Consider the following 23,284-nt stretch of genomic DNA (forward strand, 5'->3'; position numbering starts at 1 on the left):
TCGGGTTTCAGCGATCCTCCCACCTCAGCCTCCAGAGTAGCTGGGACTACAGGTATTTTTTGCATTTTTGGTAGAGACAGGGTTTCGCCATGTTGCCCAGGCTGGTCTTGAGCTCCTGAGCTCAAGCAATCCACCTGCCTCCACCTCCTAAAGTGCTGGGATTACAGACGTGAGCCACTGCACCTGGCAGAGCCTTATACAAATATATAATGAACATATTTCAAATGTTTTATTAAACTAATGAGGGAACCAGTAAGATATTAAAACCAGTTCAAATGAAGATTTGACTTAGAAATGTCTGTTCTCTAATGGACAAAATTCATTTGCATCACCCGGAACAGGAATCATTTGCATTGTTATGGGCAGAAAATCTTTTGCATTATTTATTATCAGTATTCTGAAGTTAACGTCTAACTCCAACGAGTTAGAAAATAGCTTACTTGTAAAATAGGAACCTGGTCAAAGGAAATCAAAGCCTCTCACCACTAATATAATCAAATAATTCCCAAGGATCCTTAACAGCACCCAACATTCCATTAAAAGGATACCCATTTCAAAGTATTTCTTAAGTTTTCCAGAAACTTGCAAATCAAAGAATATACAAAAACACAAAGACATAAGAAAGCATGATGCTGGCCGGGCACGGTGTCTCACACTTGGAATCCCAGCACTTTGGGGGGCCAAGGCAGGCAGATCACCTGAGGTCAGGAGTTCAAGACCAGCCTGGCCAACATGGTGAAACCCCATCTGTACTAAAAATACAAAAATTAGGTTGGGCATGCTGGTGGGTGCCTGTAATCCCAGCTACTCAGGAGGCTGAGGCAGGAGAATCGCTTGAACCCAGGAGGTGGAGGTTGCAGTGAGCCGAGATCGCACCATTGCACTCCAGCCTGGGCAACAAGAGTATAACTCCATCTCAAAAACAAACTAATGAAGAGGCTGGGTGCTGTGGCTCATGCGTGTAACCCCAGCACTTTGGGAGGCAGAGGTGGGCGGATCACCTGAGGTCAGGAGTTCAAAACCAGCCTGACCAACATGGTGAAACCCCCTCTCTACTAAAAATACAAAATTAGCCAGGCATGGTGGCACATGCCTGTAATCCCAGCTACTTGGGAGGCTGAGGCAGGAGAATTGCTTGAACCTGGGAGGTGGTGGTTGCAGTGAACCGAGATCACACCATTGCACTCCAACCTGGGCAACAAGAGCAAAACTCTGTCTCAAAAAACAAAAAACAAAGAAAGAAAGCATGATGCCTTAGGGAAACTCAAGTAGTATGGGCATAGTTAAGCATGGGCAAAGTGTAGGAGGGAGGCAGCAGGAAGATTAAGAAGGGCCTTGTATGTATGTTTGGGAGTTTGGATTTTATTTTCTTGAGATGGAGTACTCACTCTGTCACCCCAGGTAGAGTGCAGTGGTGTGATCTCGGCTCACTGCAACCTCTGCCTCCCGGGTTCAAGTGATTCTCCTGTCTCAGCCTCCTGAGTAGCTAGGATTACAGGTGCCCGCCACCACGCCTAGTTAATTTTGGATTTTTAGTAGAGACGGGGCTTCACCATGTTGGCCAGACTGGTCTTGGACTTCTGACCTCAGGTGATCTACCTGCCTCAGCCTCCCAAAGTGCTGGGATTACAGGCATGAGCCACCGCACCCGGCTGAATTTGGATTGTATTCTGAAGGCTGTTGGCACCATTATTTCATGCAGGAGAGTGATGTGAACAGATCTGAGCTTTAGAAATTTCACTTTAGTAGGAGTGTGGATATTGAATTACAGGAAGGTAAAAAGACCAGTTAGGAGATTGATAATTATTATGAGAACTGACAGAGTCTGAATTAAGGCAGTGGCTGAAGGCTTAGATAAGAGGAGATAGGGTCAAGGATGATTTAGGGCATAGAAATCTGTAGAATTTAGTGATTAATTGGATGTGTCATGGGGGTGGGCGGGATAAAGTAAAGCAAATAGTCTTGAATGACTCCCAGGATCCTCCAAATGATGTGTATTTTCCAAAATGCTTTGCATGAATCTTAGAAGATTTGGTAGATGATTTGGAGCTGGAATCACGGGGATATGTTGGGGCCAGGACAGTGTTCCTTCTTCATTTCTTTGGGGCACCATGAACTGCGCCCATAGAAGATGCCAAACTTAATAAATGCCTGTTCTGACTGCTCCACCAACTGGTCATTCCCATCTTTCCCTCTCCCCTATTCCCTGAGACACAACAATATTGAAATCAGGCCAATTAATAACCCCAAATGGCCTCTTAGTGTTCAAGTGAAAGGAAGAGTCACATATCTCTCACTTGAAATAAAAAGTCAGAAACGATTAAGATTATTGAGGAAGGCATGTCGAAAGCCAAGACAGGCTGAAAGCCAGGCCTCTTACACCAGTTAGCCAAGCTGTGAATGCAAAGGAAAAGTTCTTGAAGGAAATTAAAAGTGCTGTTACAGTGAACACACCAATAAGAAAGCAAAACAGCGTTATTGCAGATACAGAGAAGGTTTGAGTGGTCTGTATAGAAGCTGAAACCAGCCACAATATTCCCTTAAGCCAAAACCTAATCCAGAGCAAGGCCCTAACTCTCTTCAATTCTATGAAGGCTGAGGAGGAAATTACAGAAGAAAAGTTGGATGCCAACAGAGGTTGGTTCATGAGGTTTACAGAAAGAAGTCATCTCTATAACATAAAAGTACAAGGTAAAGGAACAAGTGCGGATGCGAAATGTACTTAGTGAATGGTCCTTTTTAGTGGCAACCAGTACTTGTCACTTTAAGTTTCACTTTAGTAGTTAAAGTGATTTAATGAAATAATTTTTAAAAACTTCAACCTTTACAATTAATGCTTTTCCTTATCTTTCAGCTTGGCTGTTGCACGTGGCCAGGTTCAGTGGGCTTTGTAGATGTCTGTTTTTCTACTTACCTCTCCTCCCTCCTTCAGCTTCCTAATTCTTTTTTCTCCGGGGCTTGAGCAGGACAGGAGAGAGAAGACATGAAGAAGGTCTTTACTTGACTAATACAGTCATAAACTAATTTTAAGGCTTGGCAGATAAGTTAGGCATGGCAGCTCATGCCTGTAATCCCAGCATTTTGGGAGTCTGAGGTGGGTGGATCACCTGAGGTCAGGAATTTGAGACCAGCCTAGCCAACATGGTGAAACCCCATCTCTACTAAAAATACAAAAATTAGCCAGGTGTGGTGGTGTATGCCTGTAATCCCAGCTACTCAGGAGGCCGAGACACAAGAATTGCTTGAACCCAGGAGGCAGAGGTTGCAGTAGGCTGAGATTGTACCACTGCACTCCAGCCTGGGTGACAGAGTGAGACTCTATCTCCAAAAAAAATAATAATCAATAAATAAATAATCTAGATGCTAGCACATTTTGGTGGTTGATGGGAATAAAAAGGTGACACAAAATTCTTGTCTTCAAGATTATTCATGGCCTAGCAGAGAAGACAGAGAATTAAGACATAATCAAAATGAGCATGTGAGTGATAATGTAGTCAAATATTGGGACAGGAAAATAAGAGAAAGATATAAGGTGCTCTCATGCAAGGAGGAAGCATCCAACTCAGAATTGGAGGTTGTATTCTCAGGAAAGGCTCCTAAATGAAGTGACGCAAGCTAAGAATTAAGAGCAGACATTATCTAGACAAAGGAAAGAGGGAGAAAAACCTCAACAAACAGGACAGGTGTAATGAATCACACTGAGGAATTAGGAAAAGCTCCTAGAAGAGACAATGCCTAATCTGAGCTGTTTTTAAAAAGTTGAGGTGAACTTCACATAACATAAAATCAACCATTTAAAAATGTATAATTCAGTGGCAATTACTTCATTGACAGTATTGTTCAGCCATCACTGTCTAGTTCCAACTAACCTGAGTTTTGAAGGGTGACGAGGGGTTCACTAGATGAAAAGGGTTGTAAGGGAAAGCACTTTAATATATGAGAACAGTGTGTTTGATGACATGAAGACCAGACTGGAGTGCATGCAGATGGGGGAGTGGTGGAAAACAAGGCTAGAGAGGGCCCAAGAGTAAAATGTCCAAATTTTAACTAGATCCAGAAGGCATGAGATTTCCTTAAAGGATGCTAAACTGAGGCTTGACATGATCAAATTTGCCTTTCATAAAGATTACTCGTGAAATAACATTGTTGATGCTTTAGAAAGGGGAGAACCAAGGAGGCTGAGGCAGGAAAATCTCTTGAACCCAGGAGGCGGAGGTTGCGGTGAGCTAAGATCGCCGCCACTGCACTCCAGCCTGGGCAACAAGAGCGAAACTCAGTCTCAAAAAAAAAGAAAAAAAGAAAAGAAAACAAAGGGGAGAACCAGGGAGATGAGTTGGGAGATTTTATGCTATAATCTAGATATGAGGCAATGAAATTTGAGCAAGGTCAATGGTAGTAATAATGGAGAAAATGGAAAACAACAAATAATAAGGATGAAGAATTTATCTGACTTGACTGACTTGACACTGAGCTAGAGAAAGAGGTATGGGACGATTCTCATCGTCTGGGCTCGGGTAACTCAGACGGTAGTGGTGGCATCCTGGAGTAAAACTGGGAGGGAAAATGATTAGTACAGGTTGAGTGTAAGTTTCTGGAGGTGCGACAAAGTGAAAGGTCTGGGAGCCAGTTTAATTTATGGATCTGGACCTTAGCAGGGAGATCTGGGCTAGAGACTGTGAATCTTCTTTCTGTGGGTAAATGAAGTCGAGAGTTTGGATGAAGTCACCCAGGAAAAGGGTACAGAGAAAGATAAGCAAAGAACCTAAGAAACAATACTTAAGGTATGCAAAGAGGATAGAGTCATATTGGTAAAAGATGTGATCATAGTGAGGCCAAATTAGAGTTTAGCAAGAGGGGGCAGAAAAGTGAAGTAGAGCTGAAAAAGGAGAAAAAGAAGAGGGGAAAAGGGGAAGTACTGGTCTAATTTGAAGGGGGAAGTTGGTGAGAGTCTGGACCAAAGGTATTGCTCAGATTATATTTTTGTCACTGGGGTCCCAATAGACCATACAAATCTCTCTGCTCCAAAATAAGCAATTTATTGTTCCAATTCTAAACTCCTTAGAAACAATTTTCCAAGTACATATAATTTCTTCTCAAAATAATTTTATGGAATAAGGACATATGCACACCAATTATGGCTTACATCCCCTCAAGAAAAGAATACTTAAAATCTCCTGCAGTATCCCTTTCTCAGTTCTGAGGCCTGAGCAGGTATCAGTTCTTGAGTCAGAGAAGTCACAGAGGGCAGAAGGGAAAACCTTGAATTGTCCTATCCAGGCAGGAGCTGCCTTCATTTCTTTTTATTTATGGTCCAGAAACCCTCTTTTAGCTTTTTAAGACCAATTCCTCACAGCTACCTCTTTTCTTTTGCTACCCAATGCCAACAAAAGACTTACTCTGAATCTCCCAGATAAACCTGAGAACGATGCCTGGATGGGGATATGTTCGTGTAGGGCCCTGGGAAGGTTATGCTTGCTCTGAGTATAGGAGATAGGGCCCAGAGTAAAATTCTTTTTAGTCCAATCATCATTTCCCTTCCCCATACTGTCGCTTGTCACCCCCTACCTCTACATATGCTTATGCTTGTCTGGGTTAAAACTTGCAAGAGACAGTGGGAGGCAGGCCTGAGGTTACTTTTTTTGTTTTTCTTCTTTCCCTTTTTCTTTTTCTATTGAAATGCTGCAACTCTGGCAGACATCTGGGGGCTCTTTCCTTACCTCTCCTTGCCTTACGTGGGCATAGCCTTCTGGACAATTAGGAGGCTTAGTTCCTAGTGAGAATGAAGGAGCAGGTTTATGCTGGCTTCCCAGGGACTCTAATTCTTCCTAAATTGCATGAATACGAGGGAGGAAGAGCACTGACTGCCTCCTTTGGAATTTCCCTAGGGCCTCTATCTTTTTGAAAAAAGGGTGTTTTTCTTGGACATCCTGGACTTCATTGTCTTGCCAGAAGTGATGAGGGCCCCAAAGCCATGTTTATGGGAGAATGCATAGGCAGAACGTCGAGTGCTTGAGTGTTTCAGTTTGGTCTGGACTGGGGACTGCCGTGGAAGTCTCCTGCACTCTTGAATTCTGTTCAAAACCTATAGCCAGAGCACGGGGGATAGGGTTTTCATCCACAGAGGCAAAGGCAAAAGAAGGCCATGAATTATGTCTGGGTAGATTTTCTGTTCCACTCACCTTGTCTACGCTGATAGGCCAGAATAGTGGTTTAAGAAATTGGTACCCAATCACAGGCAACATACAGAGGACCACGCTGAGGATAATGCTCAGAAGCATTTGCGGCTGGTTCAGAGCATTCCTGACCACACCTGTAAACAGTGAGCCAGGAGGGGGAAGGCTGAAACAGAGCCTGGAGGACAGGGGTGGGACCAGGGGTAGGAGTTACCAGCCAGAATGTAGACACTTCTCTAGTCCAAAGAAGGAAGTTATTGATTTGGAGTTAGTTTAGGCTCCTGAGAAATAATATAAACACAAAAGAATTGCAGTTGGGTCCTTTGCGTGGCCAAAGTCACTGTGAATTCATGCGCCTCTCTATCCCTCTACAGTCAGGGCAGGGTAGGGCAGGAGAGGAGAACAGGGGTAGGTTATGAGGGAATCCTAGAGCTGAGGGAATCCTAGAGCACTGGCCTGCATCCAAAAATGGGAAAGAAAGCTTTGGAGGAGGAAAAAACAAACGAATAAAAATAAAAAAGGTAAAAAAATTAAATTAAAAAAAGAAAAGGTTTGAAGGAGAAAAATGAGTTAGTGGCCTGACAAAAGGTGAGAGACAGCCAGGTGTGGTGGCTCACGCTTGTAATCCCAGCACTTTGGGAGTCCCAGGTGGGCAGATTGCTTGAAGCCAGGAGTTTGAGGCCAGCCTGGCCAACATGGCAAAAGCACATCTCTACCAAAAATACAAAAAAATTAGCAGTGCATGGTGGTGCACGACCGTAGTCCCAGCTAGTGGGGAGTCTGAGGCATGAGAATCGCTTAAACCCAGGAGGCAGACGTTGCAGTGAGCCAAGATTGCACCACTGCACTCCAGCCGGGGTGACAGAGATAGAGGAACAGAATCTCAAAAAATTAAAAATGAAAACAAAAAGATGGGAGCCAACTATGTCTATATATCTACTCTCTGTATTTTGTCTTCAGCAGAGTGGAGATGAGAGAGAGGGAAAAATTTTGGGAGACAATAAGGCAATATGCCACAGCATAAAGGACTTTGAATTGGAACCAGGAAGCCTAGATGTGAGTCCTTTAATTCAAAAACACCCCTCCAGGGTCTAAAATGGCTCTAAAAATTGTTGCTGATAAAGTGCAAATCTCATAAGACATTTGAAAATACCTTGGAAACTCAAATAAGGTAACTTATTTCCCTAGCTACATTTTGAGCCCTTTTAAGACAGAGAGCATGTCTTATTTATATCTCTAGCCTAGCACATAGTAATGGCTTCTTGGTAAACATTTATTAAATAAATATACCTGGTTCCCCACCCTCCGCCCACTGGGCAGGGCCTTACCTAAGAATTGGAAGACGTCAGGGAATGCTAGGCACAAGCCATCGCTGTACAGAAGGAACGACATGCAAAAGTAGAAACCCAGGCTACCCCAGATGACGACATGGCTTATCATTGTCCAGTAGGTTGTCTTCAGGGCAATCTGAAAAGTACCCTCTTATGGAACCTGTAATCTGGGACCTGTCAGCTACCTCCCTCCTCCAATTATGTAACGAAGGTTGCTCCCTTCCCACACTCCCTCCCTCTATTCCTCCCACTCTTTCAGAGAGACCCCCACCCAATCCCCTTACCCCCACCACCACTGGCCACACCTGTATTGTGACCACCCAGATCAAGGAGGTCTGCACCACCAGGGAGAAGGACTGGTAGTCGGAGATGTCCTTCCCATCATTTCGTTCTGCATTGTAAAGAGTCCCCACGGGGACAAAGAACAACACGAAGGAACTGTAGATCCCATGCATTAAACACTTCACAAATTCCTTTTTGTTGAAATAGAGGTTGTGCTGGCCTGGCTCATACAGCTCTGGGAAAAGGAGGCTCCATGTCTCATTCACATCCTGGAAGCACCAGAGGGTAAGGAGGGAGGCTCAGGGTCTCTCCATAGGCGGTCCCATCTCCATCAGAGGAGAGGCTTCTCCCCTCACCAGGTCTGCTGCCAGGCTGCCTAGGAGCTTCCTTATGGATTACTTAAGAAGTGGAACCAGAGAACACAGCACTGACCACAGACCCTTCCTGAAGTCCTACTCTCTAGGCAAGGATCTGGGTAGTGTTTGGGAGAAGGTCTGGATGCTGGAAAGGACTTGGAGGGAGTTAGAATTGGGGGCAACTAGGCTTGTGGGTAGCTGGGAGGGAGGACTGGAGCTTGAGATGGGGGAGGCAGCTGGGACATAAGTCCCAGGTGTAAGTGTTCTTTCAGTTGAATATATATATATATATATATTTTTTTTTTTGAGATGGAGTCTTGCTCTATCACCCAGTCTGGAGTGCAGTGGCACCATCTTGGCTTACTGCAACCTCCACTTCTCGGGTTCAAGCAATTCTCTTGCCTCAGCCTCCTGAGTAGCTGAGATTACAGGCGCCCGCCACCACACCTGGCTAATTTTTATATTTTTAGTAGAAACAGGGTTTCGCCATGTTGGCTAGCTGGTCTCAAACTCCTGACCTCAAGTGATCCACCTGCCTCGGCCTCCCAAAGTGCTGGGGTTACAAGTGTGAGCCACCATGCCCGGGCATAGTTGAATATTTTTTATGTCAAAAGTCAATGTGGGAGAAAGGGACATTAATGGAGACCAGTTAGTCTTTTAGAGGTATTCTTGTTCTGTGATGTTGCTCTCACTTCCATAGCTACTGGTGAACTGAAGGTGAAAAAATTACTCTAAATGGATGACATTGGATCATCTTCATCTCCTAAATCTGAAACTTTGGATACAAAGCTTGGGGCTGGCTTCAGAGATGGATCCCTAGAATTAGGCCACTGAAGCTGGATGGACTGTTGAGTAATACAACCCATCCCTTTTGTTGTTCTAAGGTTAGCAGTTACTTTCTGGAGAATTTCCTTTAGAGCTGTTTCCCATGGAGACAAAGAGCCATGATCCCATGATGTCCTATTTCAGCTACTTTATTCCTTTTTGGAGACTCGTTTTCTACTCCACGTGCCCAGGACTAGAGGTTGGGGCAGAAGACAAGGGAGAGGTGGGGTAGCAGGACCCTCAATGTCCAGGGAATTTCTGACAGGGACAGATGGTATCCCTTAGTCTGGCTCCTTAGGAGATAAACTATCACACCCATACTCCCACGCCTGGCCTTCCTGCATTGGCTTGTCTCATCCTCATTCTCCCTGAAGGAGTCTCTCTTTTTTGAAGTCCCATACGTTACCCAGTCCTATCCCAGTAACTCTATTTTCTTTTCTTTATTTTTTCAATTCATATTCTGCTTATGTTATTCAATTTTTTCCTTCTTTTTTCCATGTATATTTTAATTACTTTTATATATACTCAATTTACTGTATAGCACAATTTCCATGTTTCTCTCTACAAAGACAAAATTGATACAGGAAAACTTGGCATTCGAAAACTGAGGATTATTCTCTGTTGAGGAGGATTTTTTACTATATCTCATGATACCTATCTAGGTGATGAGCTACTTTCCCCGCTCTGGAAATTATTCCCTTTACACTGGATTTTGTAGAGCCCAGCTCTTGCTGTATTCTTCATTCTTAGGGATATTCCTCAAGGGCCCAGGGGCTTCAACTCTGACCAGGAGCTTGCTGCTGGATCTTACCTGATCAAACAGACTCATGCCCAGGACAGGGAGGGAAGTGCAGACCAGATTGTAGCATGTGATAAACCAGGTCTCATAAACTGTCTGGAAGAATACCAAGGAGATTTCATAGGCTCCTCTCTTCTCTACAGTCCCAGCTCCACCTTCTAAGTCCAAGATAGCCACCTTTATCCCTTGACCCCTGCCCCCTGCGCCAACCCCACCGCCACATTAACCTACTGCAGGAGAAACCTGACTGAGATTGTTGACCCCAGTCTCTACTTGATCCCACTTTGTTAGAACCCTGGGTCCTAGGATAGAGTAAGGCCACATCAAGCTTTCAAGGTAGATCCGGACCAATCCCACCATAACCTATACAGCCCCTCACTGCACAGGAAGGACCCAGAGTGATTGCTAGTGATGCTAGCTGTACCCCTGCACTCCTAGGCATGTAAACCTTTGTACTTTTTTTTTTTTTTTTTTTTTGGAGATGGAGTCTTGCTCTGTCACCCAGGTTGGAGTGCAGTGGTGTGATCTTGGCTCACTGCAACCTCTGCCTCCTGGGTTCAAGCAATTCTCCTGCTTCAGCCTCCTGAGTAGCTGGGACTACAGGTGCCCACCACCACACCCAGCTAATTTTTGTATTTTTTGTAGAGACAGGGTTTTGCCATGTTGCCCATGCTGGTCTCGAACTCCTGACCTCAGGTGATCCACCTGCCTCGGCCTCCCAAAGTGTTGGAATTACAGGCATGAGCCACTTTTCCCAGTCTTTGGACTCTTTACTTGCTTAGTGGCATTCAGTGGCTTTTGTAGCACTGCATACCTCCTAATATTGGCAAGCAGAATAGACCCAGTGACCCTTCCCAAGCTGGGTGCTCCATCCTGGGGCCTAGAGAGGGCTTTTTCTCTATTAGCCACAAGAGGTCAGCAGCAACACATGCATACACATACGCCTCCCACAAAGCAGACTGGCTTTGCTAGGGCTTGGGTGAATACAAATCCGCTATTTGCTGACTGGCCTGTTATTCCTGGAGTCTATAGCAACAAAAGTAGGGCTCCCAAGATAATTGTTTCTGAAGTTGTTTCTCTTTGGAATCCTTGAGATGTTTCTGAAAAACTTCTCATAGGAAAAGGGACTCCTCTTAGAACATCAAAATCCAGGCGTCGCTTCTCCCCACTAAGGTGGGGGAGGTTTCAAATTCAAATGTGGAATTAATTCATCAAAGTAACAATTGTGTGTGTGTTGGGGTCAGGAGTACAGGCAGTCTGAGTGGGGAAGGAGAAGCAAAAGGAAGCTGTATTTCCAAGTATGGCTACAGGTGAACACATCATATCTGGTCTATCTGGCATGACCCAGAGCCAAGCTCCTTGAGGCTTAGCCTGTTCCAAAAAGATGACTTTGGATGCTAAGAAAACTCCAAGGTCCAGGAATTTGTTCCCATTACATATGTTTGGAAATTCTAAGTCTCAACATCAGTGAAAACAGCTTAAGGGAAAGTTTAAGCCAGGTGGCTTATGCCTGTAATCCTAGCACTCTAGGAGGCTGAGGCAGGCAGATCACTCGAGCCCAGGAGTTCAAGACCACCTTGGGCAACATGGTGAAACCTCATTTCTACCAAAACTACAAAAAATTAGGGTGTCGTGGTGCACACCTGTAGTCCCAGCTACTCGGGAGGCTGAGGTAGGAGAATCATCTGAGCCCAGGAAGTCGAGGCTGCAGTGGGCCATGTTCATGCCACTGCACTCCAGCCTGAGCAACAGAGCAAGACCCTGTCTCAACATAAGTAGATACATAAATAAAAAGAAAGTTTAAAAGTAGAAGTCAAGACCAAATCAGAGCTAGGCCAGAATAGTTATGGCTTGGAAATCTAAGGTTTGTGTAGGTTTAGGAGATGGAATCAGCATGAGGTGATGGCTTCATGAATGGATGGCAGCATGTCATACATATTCATTGGTCTCTAGAGGCAAAAAAGATCTGAGCTAGCTGAAGTGAGAGATGACTACAGAAAACCCAGTTGACCAGAGTGGAGATTGCCACTGATCACCTACCTGTGCGGAGAATCCATTAAAGAAGGCATACCAGAAGTGCACCAGGGTGAAGGTGAAGTTCTTATAAAAGAAGTAGCTGAGAAACTTGCACATGCGATTATAAGACCAGCGGCCATGGACCAAGAGTAGATGCTGAAGATACTGGAACTGGGAGAAGGCGAAGTCACTGTTGAGCATGGCCTGCAGTCCCTCCTGGCCACTGATGCCAACCCCAATGTGGGCAGCTGCAATAAAATCCCAGAAACTTCTCAGACAGAAAGCTTGTTTGCTGGGCTCCCAGCCTGGGAAGCGTAAAGGGAAAGCTGAGATGATGCTGTACAAACCCCTTTATTTTACATTTGGGAAATGCTTTTAGGCTCAGTGCAAACTGTCTCTTACCTAGTGGAGTCTTTTCTCCTTAGTGGATTGCCCCTCCCTCACAAACTGGGAAACAGCTCCCTTTTCTGCACTTTTTTGTTTTGTTTTTACAGAGACACCATCTCCCTGTGTTGCCCAAGCTGGTCTCAAACTCCTGGACTCAGGCGATCCTCTCACCTCAGCCTCCCAAAGTGTTGGGACTACAGGTGTGAGCCACTGTGCTAGCCCTGTCTTCTGTAGTTTGTTTTGGACACTGCCACTCTAGAATGCCTGGCATGGCCAGTACTAGAAGCTGTCCTGAATGCTCTTTGCCACTACTCTAGCCATCTGGGCTCTTTCCTACTGTCCAGATGCTGAAGTTAAAATTTCTTGTTGTTTCTGGAACCCACTTAATTCAAGATGCAGGGTGGATGCCAGTCTAATACAGTATTTAACTACCAAAGTTTACCTAAGGGGCTAAAATCTAACTGTATGTGATGTACATACTTTGTTAGTGAGAAACAAGCTCTTCAGGAGGCCTAAGGTGACTTTTTCTGGATAAAGCAATTATTATATTTGATGGAAGAGAAAGACTGAAGTTCCTAAAAGGTTTAATTAGTTTGTGGTAGTTTGCCATTTTTCTATCCAAATTCACTGGTCTGGAATATGCCTACTGCACTGCTTGATGGGATAATTCAAACCTCTAAACTCCTAAATATCCCTAGGGTCTAGAAACTGGGGAAGAGAGCAAGAATACTTCCTAGTATTAAAGCTGAAGCTGGAATATCTGCTAGAGTTTCTTGTATGGGCAGAGAAGTTGGACTAGAGGACCTCTAGATTTGTCCATATCTCACAGACCTACATGTTGCTGGAGGCTGGTAGGTCAACATTCACCTGAAATTGAAACCAGTGAATTTGGCCAGGTGTGGTGGCTCATGCCTGTGATCCTAGCACTTTGAAACTGAGATGGGGGGGATCATTTGAGGCCAGAAGTTTGAGACCAGCCTGGGAAAAATAGTGAGACCTCACCTCTACTAATAATTAAAAGATAGCTGGGCATGGTGGTGTGTGCTTGTAGTCCCAGCTACTCAGGAGGTGGAGGCAGGGGGATTGCTTGAGACCAGGAATTCAAGGCTGCAGTGAGTTATGATCATGCCACTGCACTCCAGCCTGGGTGACAGAGCAAGACCTTGTCTCAAAACAAAACAAAACAAAACAAAACAAAACAAAAACCCTAGTAAATGTCAGCCATTTGCTTCTACTGGTCCAAAGTGATCAGTAAGTCACCTATTCTCCTCCAGCCAGGGGAGCAGGGCAAGCTCTTGGGAACATAGACTTGGGAAAGAAAAGATCTCTGAATTGGGCATCACAGCCTACAGCCTTCAAAAAAGAAACAGACTATAACTCCTGCCCAGGGGTCCTTTCTGTGGACCTTGAGTCATCTCAGAAAGAAGGTGTGGTAGTTGCACAGCCTGTTCTGTGAATGTAAGCATGTGTTCTTGTGGGAGCCATGTGTATCTGTGTGTGTGCTTACACTCATAGTGTAAATGCATGAATTTGAATGTGTGTGCATACCTGTGGATATGGGCTGATGCCTGCATGTGTCAATAAATGGGAGTGCAGGGATAGAGGAGTATGAATGGAGTTGCAAAACCGTATAAATGTGTAACACATATGAGAGGCAGGAGTGTGAGCCAGCAACAGAGTACCACTCAGATCAGTTTTGCCCATGGAGGAAGGAAGGGGCAAGCCCACGGCTGGAAGCTAACTGTCCCCCTCCCCTCACATGCCTTTGATCATGCTGACGTCATTGGCCCCACCCCCGATGGCCAGTGTCACCACCTTCTTGTACCTCTTCATCAGCTCTACCACCTGGGCCTTCTGAAGGGGTGTCATCCGGCAGCAGATCACCCCCTTGCACATGCACGCTGTTCGCAGCAGTTCCAACTCCAGGTTCCCTTCTAGAGCATAGGCCTGTAGCACCAGGACACACTCACTCTTCAGGTTGCCCAAAAAAGCTCTCAGAGTATGACCTTCCCAAATGGTTCCCTTTCCCTCCGCACCCTCCTGTCCTTCACAGGGCAGGCATAGCTGCTTCCAAGGCACTCCACCCCCAAGGGAGGCCAAGCCCCCAAGTCAGTTCTAGGCATCCTCACATCTGACTCAGCCTCCAATGGGAAACTAGTCGGGACCTCTCATTGGGCCAAATCTGTTGATGGAGCTAAGAGCTCAAGTGACTTCTTGGGGGACCTGTTTCTGCTTGCTTCCCTTTTCCCTTAAGTGACAGGTCACATCAGTAGAGAAGAATTTGAATTTGGATAAGGAAGAAATATGCCCTTCTCTTTCCTTATTTACTTCTCCCTAGAGAAGCCTAGGGAAAGGAGTCTTTCAGGCAAGGACACCTGAAGGGAAGGGGAATAGGGTGACTCATGGAATAGGAAAGGGAGTCTTGAAATTTCCCTGAAGTGTTGGACCTAGGAAGAGGGTTTCTTGGAAGTAGAGAATAGAGTGTAGCTCTGTGTTGCCTACCAGACTGTAGCCATCGATGATCAAGCCATAGTTGCCATTGGCCACCTCCTCGGGTATTTCAAAAGGCAGTTTGGGCTTCGTGGTGAGGTAAATGTTTACGGGGTCTGAATCCAGGAGAGACTCAGGTTTCATCTTGTTCCTTGCTGTCCTGAAAGCAAAGAGTAGTGGTCAGAGTCTGACCTGAAGTCTCAGAATTTAGGAGGGAAAATGTGTCCCCAGATGAAAGTGGGCAAAGGGGATACAGGAACTCTCCAAAGCACCAGCCAAGACCTCAGACTTGACAGCCTCTCAAGACCTGCCACTGCCATAGGTCCCTGACCATCCACATGCTACACTTCTCCATCCCCCATATTCCAGCCCCATTTAGCCCAAATTCTGCCTTACAAAATTTTTTCAAATATTTTAGTTTAGTTTTTTTTTTTTTTCCTTCCCTCCTCCATGTCTCATCTGTTCCTTCTGGTGGTGTGGAAACCACACTAAGGGAAGAGATGGGTGGGAAATTTTGGGTCCAGGGACTGGCTGTGGCTAATCTCCCATCTATACCTGAGTTCTTTCCGAATAGTCTCATCATCCCTGCCTTCCACGACGAACACCTCATCCATTTCATCCTCAAATAGATTACAGGAATAGGCAATGTTCACAGCAGTCTCTGTAGCGAAGGGGGAGCACAAGTCTCATTTTGGCTGGTGTTTAAGACAGGGACAGGATCTTCACATTGTACAGGTACACAGGCTCTAATATTGGGCTGCAGAGCCCATTCATCCACATTTGCCATGGATGCAAAGTGCATTTTTAAAGAATCAGTGGAGATCATGTTCAAACATCCATGGATGATTGTCTACCTGTACAGACTTGTGGGTTACTTATCAATAACTACGGTCATTCTGGCCTTCTCTAGAAAGCCTTACCCTATTTCTTAGAACAATTTCAGTCTTTATCTACCTCTCCAGGCAATCAGGATGTGTTTCTTTGAATAGCACTGTGCCCATCTCTATGCTAGATTTTATGCCCCCATAAAATAGTCTGGAATTTGGAATAAATTCATACTAAGAAAAAAATCAAGCCCTGAATCCTGGCTACACGTGGTATCAGAATTCAGAGGAGAGACTGCAATTGTCACAGAAACTTTCTTGAAGGAAGTCCTTGGAGGATGAATAAGACTTGAAGGAAAAGGCATTTTAAATGGAGAAACAACCCAAACCAAGACCCTAGAGTAGGAATTGGTTTCTTTGCGGGGCATATTTAAGATAACAGTAACATTAGGATGCAGATAAGGATGTGAAGAGCAATAGATTATCAAAGTCTTGAAGGCCAGATAGAGGAGTTCAACCTTTACAACATGGAGTCACTGTACGTCCCTGAACAGAGGAGTAGCATCATAAAATTAGTATATTTGAGGAAGATTAAACTGATGGTTGTATGTTGGCTGTACTGAAATTAATAAGGGCAAGAGACAGAGAGATGAGTTCAGAAGTTTGTGTTAAGTACAGCCAACAGAAAATGAGGTTGAACTGGGAGGGTAACATAGGAGGATTTTCAGACAAATTTGTGGAATATAGTAGGAGAGTGATTCTGTGGGACAGCAGGGTACAGTCAAAGACAATTTTAAAGTTTAGCTTGTGAGTTCCTGGGTGACAGGTCATGTCTGATTGATTCATCTGTCTTCAATGACTAATATATCATCTGGCATAAAGTATATGCTCAGCAAATTGTATACAAGATTGAGAATAAAGGTGTCCTCTAAGGACTTGATTTGACTTACAAGATACTTGTCAAAAAATGGCTAAGAAAAAAAGGAAAGAGGAGGAAAAGAAATGGCTAAGATGGATAGGGAAGAGGATCAGTCAGTCTAGGGGTTTTACCTTGCTTATCTCCAGTTAAAACCCACAGTCTAATTTTGGCTTTGTTCAGGATGATGATTGTCTCAGGTACTCCATCTTGTAGCTTGTCTTCTATGGCTGTGACCCCTAACAGCTTTGAAAAGATGTATCAGTGAATGAGGAAAAAGGTAAGAGGCTTTTCCCCTTTTATTAAAAATAATTAATTACTTTTAATTTAGTGCTACCCAACGACTGAACTGGCACCTCAGTACTCTCTTCAGTGAGCCGGCTCTGTCCTGGTGTGAGGATCTCAGTGGTATAAAAATCAGCACATTCTGCCTCACAACACACACAGCCTTTCAACTAGATTACTTAGTTTCTGTGAACAGCTTTGGAATTAGAAACACTGCCAGAAAGATTAAAAATTACAACCAGTGCATTCTTCCATTATGGATTGGGAAGGTCCAGGATATACTGAATCAGCTGGGAATCCAGTATCCAGCCTCCCTGGCACAAAGCTATGGAGCTCGCCTGCCAAGACTTCCTATCTTTCCTCCCAGAGAGAGCCTGCATCTGTCAATCCTCTGGGAGCTACTTTCAGAGCCCTTGCTCAGTCTGCTGACTGCCAGGCCCCATCACTGCCCCCAGTCTATCCCTGGCTTCCTCACTAACCATCAAGTCTTTTTCGACTTCTTCATAGACACTTGATAATCTGCTTTCCCAATTCTCCAAAGACAAGGAGGCTTCAGTATGCCTCTTGCTCCAGTCCTGAAAGAATGCTTCATCCAACTCTCGGTAGGCCACCATTAGGGTGCGAAGGCCTTCACTGGCACAATCCTGGAAGACATACACGTGTGTGCGCTGAGTGGGCCTGGGCTGGGTTAAGGCTGAGTTAAGGGAGCGGCAGACCGACCCCACAGGCTTCATTTACCTGCAAAATAGGGTTTAATAATTAGCAACATGGGGCTAGTTCCTAGCCTAAGCAGAAAGCAACTGATGTGCTTTTTCAGCAAAATGTCCCAAAGATGGGGGCCAGCATAGCTGGAAGGTTGAGAGTAATTCTGAAGGATAGAAGGTTCTAGCTTTTACTTGTGGTTAGGTAATTTGCTGTGTGACTCTGGGAAAAACCAAGTCTAGATCTCTTACTTGTAAAATTGGGATGATAATGTACCCTCTACAGAGAGGATAATGATGACTATGATATGAGAATGAAGGGAATAATAAAGTAAAAAGAAGCAGTTGTTATAAAAAATAATCAAAGGTGTTACTAGTTTTTACAAGCACACATTCACTTCCATTTTCCTCTCTCCCTTCCTTCCTCAAATATTCACTGGGCATCTTACACAGCACATATTTGTGTATTTGTCTATAGTTGGTTGGTTCAGTTGATTAGCCATAGCTGGCATGTTAGTGAGGGCACCACTGAAATTCTCTTTGGGTGAGTTAGCATCGTTTTGCTCCTTAGCCACTGACATATCCTAACTAACCATAGCTAACCATCTTGCAGGAATAAACTCTTGGTCATAGGAGGGCTGGGTGAGAGAGTGTGGGTGGTTTAGGGCAGAATTCATATCCATCTAAGGGTGGGTTAGAAACAGATTTTGAATATCGAGAGCTGCACATGACAACAATTCCACATGATCATTGCTATAGTGAGTGGCAAACTAATTCACTTTGGCATTATAAGAGCAAGAGAAACAGAATTTACTCTCAGTTCCCTGTGTAACGTCGAAGTGTTTGATGCTAGCTGTCAGGTGAAATTAACATAAGACAATATATGGACGGAATGTCATCTCTTAAACCTCTATGATGTTGGCAGTCTAGGAAGCCCCAGAAAAGATTTCAGGAGAGTTTCTAAGAAGGAAGTGACAGTGGCAGAAACTGGTTTTGTATAGGACACAGATAAAATAACTTGACAAGCTTAACAATACAATGGTAGATTTATTAATCCATTCAACAAATAACTTTGTGGTATGTGTTAACATTATCTTTTATCCCTACTTGTGTGTTTTTTCTCTTAGTGCTGGTATGAGGTAAACTAGGGCCTGGGAGCCAAATCCTGCCCGCTACCTGCATGTGCATGACCTGTTTGCTGATCCCTGTCTCAGAGGGCCTGGAGTTCTGCTTTTGTGTGAGTGGGTTGTTAGAGCTTGACTCTTACAGATTTGCCATCAGTGGTGAATACACTGTAGTAGAGTCAGGCTTCACTGTAAGTGTCTGTTGAGGATGGTAAGCAGGAAGCATGTCAAAAGATCTGAAACAGTTTTCTGGCTTCCTTTGAGGCTAGTCTGTGGAAATGCTTTCAGAAAAGGTACCCTAATTTACATGTTCTGAAAGGTTAAAAGATAAAAGTCTAGTCCATAAAAAATACTATGGCCTCTGGGAACCAGTATAAGGCATAAGAGCTGTCTTGTGTGGGACACTTCACTGACTTAAAAAAAAAAAACTTGAGATATAATTTATATACTATAAATTTCATCCTTTTAAAGTATACAAGTCAATGGCCTTTTAAAAGTCTATTCACAAAGTTCGTGCACCCATTACTAATGTCTAATTTCAGAATATTTTAATTCTCCCAAGCTGAAACCCTGTATCCATTAGCAGTCATTCCCCATTCCATTTTCCCCTGGCCCTATGATGGCCACTAATTTACTTTCTGATTCTATAGATTTGCCTAGTCTGCACATTTCACATACATGGAATCTTTGTGGCCTTTTGTGACTGGCTTCTTCACATAGCATAATGTTTTCAAGGTTCATCTCTGCTGTAGCATTTATCAGTACTTCACTCATTTTTATTGCCAAATAACATTCCATTGTACAGATAAACCACATTTTATTTATCTAATCATCTGTTGATGGACATTAGGGCTGTTTCACTTTATTGGCCATTATGAACAATGCAGCTTAGAACATTTGTGTACACGTTTTTTTTTAATTTTTAATTTTTGTGGGTACATAGTAGGTGTATATATTTACGGGAAATATGTAATATTTTGATACAGGCATATAATCATCACATTAGGGTAAATGGGGTATCTATCACCTCAAGCATTTATCATTTGTGTTACAAACAATCCAATTATACTCTTTTAGTTACTTAAAAATGTACAATTAAATTATTAACTATAGTCACCCTGTTGTGCCACCAAATACTAGATCTTATTCATTGTTTCTATTTTTCAATACCCATTTGCCATCCTCACTTCCCTCCCTCTGCCCCACTACCCTTCCCAGCCTCTGGTAACCATCATTCTACTCTCTGTCTCCATGAGTTCAATTGTTTTAATTTTTAGCTCCAACTAATTGAGAACATGCAAAGTTCGCCTTTCTGTGCCTGGCTTATTTCACTTATTAATAACATAATGATCTCCAGTTCCATCTATGTTGTTGCAAATGACAGGATCTCATTCTTTTTTATAACTGAATAGTACTCCTTGTGTATATGTGTCACATTTTCTTTATTCATTTGTCTGTTGATGGACACTTAACTTTTTGCCTCCAAATCTTGGCGATTGTGAATATTGCTACAAAAAACATGGAAGTGACAATATCTATTCAATACACTGGTTTCCTTTCTTTTGGGTATATACCTAGCAGTGGGATTTCTAGATCATATGGTAGCTCTATTTTTAGTTTTTTGAGGAAATTCCAAACTGTTCTCCATAGTGTCTGTACTAATTTACATTCCCAACAGCAGTGTACAAAGGTTCTCTTTTATCCATATCCTAGCTAACATTTGTTATTGCCTGTCTTTTGGATAAAAGCCATTTTAACTGGGGTGAGATGATATTTCATTCTAATTTTGATTTGCATTTCTGTGATGATCAATGATGTTGAGCACCTTTTTATATGCCTGTTTATTATTTGCATGTCTTCTTTTGAGAAATGTCTCTTCAGATCTTTTGCCCATTGTTAAATCGGATTATTAGATTTTTTTTCCTATAGAGTTGTTTGAGTTCCTTATATATTCTGGTTATTCATCCTTTGTCAGATGAGTAGTTTGCAGATATTTTCTCCCATTCTGTGGGTTGTCTCTTTACTTTGTTGATTGTTTCCTTTGCTGTGCAGAAGCTTTTAAACTTAATGTGATCCCATTTGTCCATTTTTGCTTTGATTGCCTGTGCTTGAGGGGTATTACTGAACATATTTTTTGCCCAGACCAATGTGCTGGAGAGTTTCCCCAGTATTTTCATTTAGTAGTTACATAATTTGAGGTATTAGATTCAAGTCGTTAATCTATTTTGATTTGATATTTATGGTGAGACATAGGGGTCTGTTTTCATTCTCCTTTAAACTTTTTTAAAATTTACTTAAAAAAGTAGAGTCAGGGTTGTGCTTTGTTGCCCAGGCTGGTCTCGAGCTCCTGGGCTCAAGTGATCTTTCTGCCTCAACTTCCCAAAGTGTTGGGATTACAGGCATGAGCCACAATGCCCGTCCTAGTTTAATTATTCTGCATATGAATAATATTGTTTTCCCAGCATCATTTATTGACGAGACTGTCTTTTCCCCAGTGTATGTTCTTGGCACCTTTGTCTAAAATTAGTTTACTGTAGGTATATGAATTTGTTTCTGGGTTCTCTATTCTGTTACATTGGTCTATGTGTCTGTTTTTATGCCATTGCCATACTGTTTTGGTTACTATAGCTCTATAGTATAATTTAAACTCAGGTAATGTGATTCCTCCAGTTTTGTTATTTTTGCTCAGGATAGCTTTGGCTATTCTGGGTCTTTTATGGTTCCATATAAATTTTAGGATTGTTTTTTCTATTTCTGTGAAGGATGTCATTGATATTTTGATAGGGCTTGCGCTGAATCTGTAGATTGCTTTGGCTAGTATGGACATTTTAACAATATTTACTCTTCCAACTCATGGAGTATCTTTTCATTTTTTTGTGTCCTCTTCAATTTATTTCATCAATGTTTTATAGTTTTCATTGTAGAGATCTTTCACTTCTTTGGTAAAGTTAATTCTGAGGTATTTAATTCTCCCTGTAGCTACTGTAAATGGGATTACTTTCTTGATATCTTTTTCAGATTGCTTGCTGTTGGCATATAGAAATGCTATTGATTTTTGTATATTGAGTATGTATCCTGTAACATTACTGAATTTGCTTATCAGTTCTAACAGTTTTTTTGGTGGAATCTTTAGGTTTTTCCAAATATAAGATCATATCAACTGCAAACAAGGATAATTTGACTTCTTCCTTTCCAATTTGGGTGTCCTTTATTACTTTCTGTTGTCTGATTGCTCTAGCTAGGACTTCCAGTACTATACTGAATAACAGTGCTGAAAGTGGGTATCCTGGTTGTGTTCCAGATGTTGGAGGAAAGACTTTCAGTTTTTCTCCATTCAGTGTGATACTAGGGACTTGGGTGTTGTGATCTAAGTCGTGTCTGCATTAGGAGGCACCCCAAGCCCAGGAACACTGTCATTTTTGCAGACTTGTAGCGGTACAAGTGGTCTTGGATAAGATGGTGGTCTTGGATAAAATCTGGAAGAATTATCTGGATTACTAGGCAAAGACTCTTATTTTCTTCCTTTACATTCTCCCAACCAAATGGAGTCTCTCTCTCTGTGCTGAACTGCCTCGAGCTGAGACACAAGCAACCCTGTGACCACCACTGTGACTGTGGTGGGTCAGACCTGAAGCCAGCACAACTCTGGGTCTTGCCCAATGCCCAATGTAACCACTACCTGGTTACCACCTATGTTCACTCAAGGGCCTAGAGCTCTACAATCAGCAGGTGGTGAAGCCAGCCACTCTTGTGTCCTTCACTTCAGGGTGGTGATTCTCCAAGGCTCCAACCTGGTCCAGAGATGTCATTTGGGATCCAGGACCCAGAGTCATAAACCCAAAAAATCCACTTGGTGCTTTATTCCACTGCAGTTAAGTTGGCATTGAAACCACAAGACAATGGGTTTTCCCACTCTTCCCTCCCTTTTTCCCAGGTAGTGGAGTTTCTCCCTGTGTCCACCATCATGACAGGCTTATGGGGAGTACTGCCAGGGTACTGATGATGTTCACTTAAGGCCCAAAAGTTCTTCAATCAGCCTGTGGTAAATCTTCCAGGCTTGGAACTCCCCCTTCAGGGCAATGGGCTATCTTCTGGCCAAGGGTAGGTTTAGAAATGCCATCTAAGAGCCAACGCTTGGAATTGGGGGCCCCTAGAGCCTGCTTGGTGCTGTGACCAAGCTGGTAGCTAAGCTGCAAGATAAAGTCCTCTTTATTTTTCCCTCTCCTTTTTCAAATAGAAGGGGTCTCTCCTTGTAGTCACCACAGTGTGAATATGCTGAGTGACACCTGAAGCCAGCACATCTCACAGTCTCACCCAAGGCCCATGGCATGTATTACCTGGTTAGTGCTATTGATTATTCAGAACCCTAGGGCTCTTAGGTCTGGAGGTGATAAATCCTGCCAGGACTGGGTCCCCTTCAAGGTAGTGGGTTCCCTTTGGCCCAGGGCATGTCTAAAAATCTCACCCAAGAGCTAGGGCCTGGAATGGGGGCCTCATGACTTCGCCTAGTGCCCTGTCCTACCGTGGCTGAGCTGGTGTGCAAGCTGCAAAACAAAATCCTCTTTATTATTCCCTTTCCTCTCCTCAAATGGAAGGAAGGGATCTCTTTTGGAGGTATGTGTTGTGCTGCCTGGGGTTGGGGTAGGGGTGGCACTCCCTTAGCCACCCAGACTAGTGTCTCACTGGGTCTCATGACCCTCCAAGTCCACTGGCTCTGAACCCAGTACAGCACTAGGACTTGGCTAGGAGTTGCAGTCCTTGTGGCCTTGACAGCC

General features: G+C 43.5%; 1 protein-coding gene across 1 annotated transcript in view; it reads right to left on the minus strand.

Moving 5' to 3' along the window:
- Window positions 1-5,584: 5,584 nt before the first annotated feature.
- Window positions 5,585-23,284, minus strand: part of LOC105517786 (phospholipid-transporting ATPase FetA-like) — a 67,381-nt gene continuing 49,681 nt past the window's right edge. Inside the window, exons 9-19 of the mRNA XM_011950469.1 lie at window positions 17,164-17,328; window positions 16,534-16,645; window positions 15,215-15,320; window positions 14,672-14,819; window positions 13,933-14,116; window positions 11,807-12,030; window positions 9,779-9,862; window positions 7,810-8,055; window positions 7,502-7,640; window positions 6,180-6,310; window positions 5,585-6,082 (exon numbers count right to left, since the gene is read on the minus strand). Of these exons, the coding sequence (XP_011805859.1) occupies window positions 5,891-6,082; window positions 6,180-6,310; window positions 7,502-7,640; window positions 7,810-8,055; window positions 9,779-9,862; window positions 11,807-12,030; window positions 13,933-14,116; window positions 14,672-14,819; window positions 15,215-15,320; window positions 16,534-16,645; window positions 17,164-17,328 (1,731 nt within the window). The 3' untranslated portion in view covers window positions 5,585-5,890. The remainder of the gene's footprint in view (window positions 6,083-6,179; window positions 6,311-7,501; window positions 7,641-7,809; window positions 8,056-9,778; window positions 9,863-11,806; window positions 12,031-13,932; window positions 14,117-14,671; window positions 14,820-15,214; window positions 15,321-16,533; window positions 16,646-17,163; window positions 17,329-23,284) is intronic.

This window comes from Colobus angolensis, unplaced genomic scaffold, assembly GCF_000951035.1.
Source record: "Colobus angolensis palliatus isolate OR3802 unplaced genomic scaffold, Cang.pa_1.0 Scaffold308, whole genome shotgun sequence".
Classification (NCBI taxonomy): domain Eukaryota; kingdom Metazoa; phylum Chordata; class Mammalia; order Primates; family Cercopithecidae; genus Colobus; species Colobus angolensis.